This window comes from Bombyx mori, chromosome 1, assembly GCF_030269925.1.
Source record: "Bombyx mori chromosome 1, ASM3026992v2".
NCBI lineage: Eukaryota > Metazoa > Arthropoda > Insecta > Lepidoptera > Bombycidae > Bombyx > Bombyx mori.
The window spans coordinates 13423127-13430615 of record NC_085107.1 but is presented as its reverse complement, the minus strand read 5'-3'; the positions used below and the strand labels follow the sequence as shown (position 1 = coordinate 13430615).

The following is a 7489-nucleotide window of genomic DNA, read 5'->3' as shown; positions in this document are numbered from 1 at the left end:
CTTGAGATAGGGTGAGTGGTATTACAATTGGGCCGAACCGCATTAGCACACGGGTTCTGCCCCGGGCCGCGGCCCAGTGCCTTTGGCTCCGCCCCGCTTAACACGTTGTGACTACACGAGAGAGACAGTGTGCTCTTTGGTAGGCAGTAGGAACGAGACGGGGATTTGCAAGGCGGGGCCCCGGTGTGCTACGTCACGCTATGCGGTAGCGCCCACGACACCGTTCATTCGTCTCTCGTTTAGCGTCCGCTATGTAAACGGGCCTTGTTGTGAATCTAAACAAAATCAGTCAGTCATCGTTTTGTTGCCGAACGAGCAACGCGTCGAGGTTTCAGTGGTTTCGGTGTGAGCATGTCGTCGCAGTGAACTTTAACTTACAAAATGCATGCTCTTTTCGGTGAACAAAGCCCATATGCGTACCGCGGTGGTGCGGCCGGTGGATATTCAGCCGGCGTCGCACCATACGCTTATGAACAATATCGCTATGGTTATGGAGCCCCGTACCTCCACCCGCATCAGCAGCATGTGGGGGCACCGAAAGACATGGTCAAACCGCCATACTCGTACATAGCCCTTATTGCGATGGCAATACAGAATGCACCAGAGCGGCGCATCACGTTGAATGGTATTTATCAGTTTATCATGGAGCGATTTCCCTATTATAGAGAAAACAAACAAGGATGGCAAAATTCTATAAGACACAACTTAAGCCTCAACGAGTGTTTTGTTAAAGTAGCCAGAGACGATAAAAAACCTGGTAAAGGTAGTTATTGGACATTAGACCCAGATTCGTATAACATGTTCGATAACGGTTCATATCTAAGGCGGCGGCGCCGTTTCAAGAAAAAAGATGCTTTAAAGGAAAAAGAAGAAGCACTTAAGCGACAACAGCAACTTCAACAAGCACAGGAGGCGCTCGCCGCACAAGAAGCGTTATCGGCAGCTGATGCTCTCGGACAGCAACGTGACGTCAAACCTGATGTAAAACCACGGATTTTTGAGTGCCGACCGAAGAGGGAACCCGGCGCAGAATGCACAAGATACGATAAGCCAGTAGATTCGATTGACGAATTCAATGAACCGAGATTGCCGCCGTCTGCGGTGTACTGTTCTCCGCAGCCGTATTCTTTAGCGGCAGAAGATTTTCGTGCAGCCACATCGGGATGGTATACAGCACCCGAGCCTCCGGCCGAGCAACTCCCGCCGGCTTTTCGTGATTTATTTGAACCACCAAGCTGTCAGTTGGCTGGGTTTCGGGGAGGCTCGCCACCGCCGGAAGCTTACCGCGCGTCGCCGCCGCATCACCACTATCGCACGCCGGCGCCGTCTTACTACCACCACCAGGCGTGTGTGGCTGCTGCACCCGCTCCGGCACACAAGTCCTATTGAAGTGAAATACTTCAGGTAAGCTATTGTATATTTTTATTCTTTTGCTGCGCTTGCGACATTTTTTTGCGGTAGCGAATTCCGCTGGGCGAGTTGGGCACTGGATCCGGTCCTCGTGATAATGGACGGACCCGTGGTGCCTAGGGACGCTTCGTGACGATGTTGTCGTTGCAGAAAGCCGACATCGTACGGCGCCGAACGGATTTAGCCGCACGCGTCAGTTCCAGCGCGGATAAATATAGAGCATTAGCCGGAGATGCCACGAAGGCAAGTGGCGGCGCGTCGATAACCACTGTTTACAGATCGGCGGCCGACCCTGCCGCCTCCCGCTTCGATTACACCTATAGGTATGTTGTAACTTCCCATCTACGAATACAGAGTTAGATCCCTTCGATACACATACGATAAAAATAACGAAAATAAATAAAAATCTAAAAATAATAATACAAAATCCTTAAAAATTAGAACCGTAAAAGACAATGAAAGTGTATAACAACAGATACACTAATTTTTATTAAGTAACTAGCTGACCCGGCAGACTTCGTAGTGCCTCAATCGATAAATAAAAAACCTAAATTTTCATATAAAATAAACTTAAAACAAACAAAAGAATCCGTCCGACGGGGGACACATCAAAGGAAAAACAAAATTGTTATTATTATTTAATTCCGAGCGTTTTCATATTTATCTACCTTTTAAAACTTCTCTGGACTTCCACGAATAATTCTAGACCAAAATTAGCCAAATCGGTCCAGCCGTTCTTGAGTTTTAGCGAGACTAACGAACAGCAATTCATTTTTATATATAGAGATTAAACAAAAAAATACGATTGTAAAAAGCACATCTTCATTAATTAATCATTAAAAGCTTTAGATGCCGCAAACAACCGCGAACAGCACGTGAACAATAATAAAATCAGGTCCATTACACTTTACAAAGCCATAATGACATCAAAGTTAATGTCGTTTGACTATAAGCTAAACCGTGTGCTTGTTTACGAATGTGAAGCTCTCGGAAGTGATAAAACTGTGTACATTTGTCTGTTGTTTCTGGATTCTATCCGTCAAACAACAGAATTGACCATCTGGTGACCAAGTGCTGTTTCATTTAGTACAAAAAATTTAACATTCAAAATGTACCTATGCAACGAAGATGTTCATCGGCTGAGAGTAATTTGTATGTGATTTAAAGATATCTAAAATATAATTACTAACTATGCGGTTTAATTTTGTTTTCTTTTTGGGTGTTTTATTTCAGTACATCTAAATGTTAATTTTACAATATGAATTAAAAAATTTATTTAATGGGTTGAATGTTATAACTTTTAGTAGGGACTATACACCTACAAGTCGATCTTTATTATTTATATTTGAATTATACTAAGATTTGAAGAGATATATTTCAAATACAAAGAATAAAATAAAATATATAGAGCTATGTAACACAAAAGTAATATTTTTAGTAAAAATCAGATTTTTATTTTTTTATTACATGGATGTGTGGACGGGCCCACCTTGTGTTAAGTGGTTACTGGAGCCCATAGACATCTACCACGTAAATGCTGCCACTCACCTTGAGATATAATTATTAAGTTCTAAGGTTTCAATATAGTTACAACGGCTGCCCCACCCTTCAAACTCAAACGCATTAATTACTGCTTCACGGCAGAAATAAGCAGGGCGGTGGTGCCTACCTGTGCGGACTAACAAGAGGTCCTACCACCAATAATAGATATAGAATAAATTTGTTTAGATATATTCTTCAGTACTAATTCTGCGGAAAACGCGTGTCTATGTATATAGTAGGTACATACTGAAATCGCCGCCGTAACAATCCATAAATATATTAGGTTTCAGCACACTATAGACTTTCATAAAACAACGAAAAATATACAATCTTGTTTATTATGTCTCGGATTGTGTTTGGCCGAATCGCAGTGCACGTTATGGGTAATTTAAAATTTTAGTGTTGTTTTCATAAGCACATTTAATAACAATATACGATTTCTTTTTTATGGCTAGTAAGGCTATAACTTTTGCGGTTGTAATATTTTGTGGACGTAACCTACATACGTGTTGTATGTATGTGACGCGGCTTCGTGAACTTTGCGTTCGAGTTATAAAGATCGGCCAAAAGATTACAGTCGATCCCAATAAAGTATTGTATTCTAATTGCTATATTTTTTGTACAACTATCTATTGTAGTAAATTCTATTAATGATAATCGTAATGTTTTCCAATGTATATGTAAAAAAGTACAAAAATACTTTATTTTCTAAAGCAAGTCAAAACACTACAATGATTGGAGTCTCCTTTTAAGCATGCAAGCCTGTACTAGGAGACTCCACTCTTCCATAAAAGCACTTTATATACCACAATACTACCAATTATACATAACAAATGTGTGTGTGTGTGCGCGCGTTTATTTGTGGGTTTTACTTTAATATCTATAGCCTATATGTAGGTATGTAAAAGCGAGGAAAATAATTGCTTTAAACGTTAAGATCAGCAGTAGCCAGTTAATAAAAGCTTTATTTTACAGCTAAAATTTTATGCGCAAAAAATTCCCTAAAAGCGGAAGAGTACGCAAAATACGAGATAAAAATAGGTAATCTGTCAAATACGTCCGGATTCTGTGCCCAACAATAATCTTATCTATGTTACAATGGCTTAACGTAAAAGTTCGGGTTGTTTTACAGTAGGTCAGGTAGTATTATTTGTGGATAACAAATATATTTTTTCGCTTCAAGTTTCAAAGCGAAATGTGAAGTTATTTATTTTGACTTACATCTTTATAATTTCTCTAAACATAGCTAGCTTATTGTTTTATTACGTAAGATCAAATTCAACTTAATGGGTCCTAGAAATATTAGTTTTATAATAAAACAAATAGACGGTAACGTTAATTTTGTTTTAATGAAAAAAGGAATAATTTTGATCAATTTGGAAAATAAACTTCTTTTTTTCCTATTTTTACTATCAATAATAGAATTACAACGAACCGGCGTTTTAATGAAATATTAGTTTTTAATTCAAGTAAATGCTTTATAGTGCTTATTATTAATTATATCAAAATTTTAACTGTGTAAATACAATAAAGTTAATTTAAATAGCAGATAGGTAATAATACATATTAATATATATTAATATATTAAGCTGGACTGACCGGAGCACAATTCATATGTAAAACTTAGTAATGATAATATTATTATTATTTATTTAATATAATATAAGTATTACTTCGTTAGTATATTCCAGTAATTTTATTTATAATAATATATATTTTTAGAACATACATTCGGGAATTCACGGCGCATATTTTGTGCTAAATGTATGATTTGCTGGATGCTTGATTACAGTTTCTTTTAAAACTTAAATATAAATTACGTTTCTGACTATCTATTGAACTGTGTTTGGCTTAATTTAAATTCCATTGTTTTTAGTTTATTTAAAACGAATTTTAACTAATTTTTTCTAATGTCTATACCTATCTGTTAACATAAATAAGAATTTAAATGGAAATTGAATCAATCATATCTTACTTAATCTATTAAACCTGTAATTGAGAAGCAAACTCGTTAAAAAGCGAGCACCTAAAAAGTAAAATAATAAAGTACGTAGAAAGTCTATATAGAAAAATCTAAAAGATAAAGGAAATTACATTTTTAGTATATAGGTGGTGTTGTACTCAAAAAATGATTAGTTGCATCTGCATTGTGCAAAATTAAATGAAAAACATGTTTTCATGTTTGTTGTTTATTCTAATTAAAATTAAATATATAACAAGGTAAACAGATCAGTTAAGTCCTTGATTCGACTAAGCGCTCCGAAATATATGCATCAACCTTCTATGGTTTAATCCCCATCTTCTGTTCAGTTTTAGACTCGCTATATAATATTTTATTATTATTATTGAAGAATAAATAATTATTACATTATTTTTCATTATTATTTATTTAATACTTGTAACTACAAAGTTTTAGCTATCTATTAACATTTTCACTAGTCCAAAATGTTAATATTGGCACAATATCTACTACACAAAATATAAAACAAAGATTATATCGTCTGAAATGTATTGAAACGTAAAAGTAAGTTTATTTTTACATTTCGTGCCATATTTTCATCGATAAGTTAATTATCACTTTAAACAGAAATGGATAAATAAAGTATATAGGAAAATAAATATAGGACCATTTTCCTTGTTTTTTATTTTTCAGAACTGTCTAAATACAGTAAATTATGATATTACTATGCTTGGGTAAGTTTAACGTATGAATTGTGCTCCAGTCAGTGCGTAGACGCGGAGAAGTTATACTTCTAGGTTTTTTTTTCATATTTTCATATACACAGAAGTCTTTTACAAATCACTTCACTTGTGATTCACACTTCACACACTTCAATGAATATTTTGTATACATACGTACATAATTCACTCATTAATGGTTCATTCGCATTTAGAAGTTTTAGTATAGCTTATACGTTTGATTCGATATTTTAATTTTCGGTTTACAGACATATGTTCTGTTTATTTTTAATATTATAATTTCATAGAAATTTATTTGTTTTAAGAGAATCGTTGTTACTTTAAATACGTTCTAACTACACACAGAGAGAAATGTGGTTTTAAATATTTATTAAATAATAATGTATATTATTACTGTGTGAGTGCATTTCGTTAAAATGTTTTTTTTTATGATCGCTAATTGCGATGAAAAGTATGCGAAAGTACTTACTGATATATATTGTCTAATTCACTACTTCATTTAATTTAAGAAGGTGACAATACTTCGTCTCGAAGTTGGGAATCACTTTGAGTACATTCAGACCTCTTTAGTTTTACGTTTTTTATGTTTACGATTTTTCTCTTTTGTCGCAGGTACAATGAACGGGTGTTGAGCAAAACGCAACCGGAAAACGAAATTCAACGTTCCGCAACGGAACTGGCTTCTTGTGTGGACTAACAAGTGATACAAATTCACGGACACGTATTATTTATGAACACGCTTCTATATATGTACAGATATCTTGCGAGATATTCGACAGTGTCAGAAGACTTATTATTAGTATGTATATTTGTTCATTAGTGGACTTATTCTATTTTAAGATGCTTAATATAATTCCGATGTGTATTAGCGATTTTTTGATGATAGTATCGAAGTTATTTCAGTGTTAACTGTCCGATCGAACTGTACAGTGCGAGGTACGTTATATTGTAAACGAATGTATTTGTATATAATAGTTAATGTTAGCTAAATATTAACTTTTTTTCTGTACACCCGTGTATAAGAGAGATGAGATGTAGAGCAAATTAAAAGAATGTGCCGATATTCTAGTCTATTGTTGTGTTTTCTAAGTAAAAATGTAGTAATTCATGGATGTCACGATGTAATTAATATAGTGAACACTGACAATGCATACCTTTACCTACTTATATGATTAATAAGTAATTATACAAGGATGACGCAATCTAAACTGGTTTTCATTTTTTTACATTTACATATATTTTGTTCATTTACATTTTAGATCCACCAATAGGTTACGTTTACGAGTAGAATTGTACTAAATTGAATTGTCCACACAGAAATAAAAGATACAATTTTTCTTATAACTATACAAATTATTTGTTGTTGCTTTAAATGGGCTTACTAGCTCACAGCCTTACCTGATATTAAGTGGACACCGCCACCCACCTAGAGACAGACATAAGGTCGAACTCTCAAAAATACTGCAGTAAATTTTATTTATTAAAAATATGCCTGACATAGATAAAAATGACGCAATGCAACCTGTGTAAGAAAACATTTTATCAACACCAAAAAAAAAAGAAAAATACTTTTTAAAAATTTCGAATTCTGAAACGTTCTCCGAAAGATCTCGAATGATTACTTATAGTTAAAGTAATTTTAGCTTGTTTGTTGTGTGTGAATGAAGCGAGGCCCAGAAGTGGCCACTTGGTCGGCTCGATATTCGATGGATTTTAACGAATCATCACTCAATCAAACCGTGGAAGGAACAACCGGTCAAGTTTCTTGGAATATCTCGTTTGACTTTAATATAAAAAAAAAACACTGAAGTAGTATGACAATCGAGTTGTCACGAAT

The 7489-nt window shown here is 35.0% G+C and overlaps 1 protein-coding gene across 3 annotated transcripts; it reads left to right on the top strand.

Annotated features, from left to right (window-relative positions):
* The first annotated feature begins 225 nt into the window (after positions 1 to 225).
* croc (transcription factor crocodile) lies at positions 226 to 6860 on the top strand. Of its 3 annotated transcripts, XR_002430670.3 has the most exons (3): positions 232 to 1404; positions 1561 to 1733; positions 6265 to 6860. XR_002430670.3 is itself a non-coding variant. In XM_012691222.4 (2 exons), exon 1 carries the CDS (start codon positions 382 to 384, stop codon positions 1387 to 1389), a length of 1008 nt encoding a protein of 335 aa, XP_012546676.1. In that variant the 5' UTR covers positions 226 to 381; the 3' UTR covers positions 1390 to 1404; positions 6265 to 6860. The 3 variants fall into 3 exon arrangements, 2 of the variants coding, with proteins under 2 accessions (XP_012546676.1, NP_001239603.1); XM_012691222.4 differs by lacking the exon at positions 1561 to 1733 and having other exon boundaries at positions 226 to 1404; NM_001252674.1 differs by lacking the exons at positions 1561 to 1733; positions 6265 to 6860 and having other exon boundaries at positions 382 to 1420.
* Positions 6861 to 7489: the final 629 nt, after the last annotated feature.

Bases quoted from the DNA above. Each gene is read 5' to 3' on its own strand.
- croc (XM_012691222.4), top strand. From the start codon at position 382: ATGCATGCTCTTTTCGGTGAACAAAGCCCATATGCGTACCGCGGTGGT.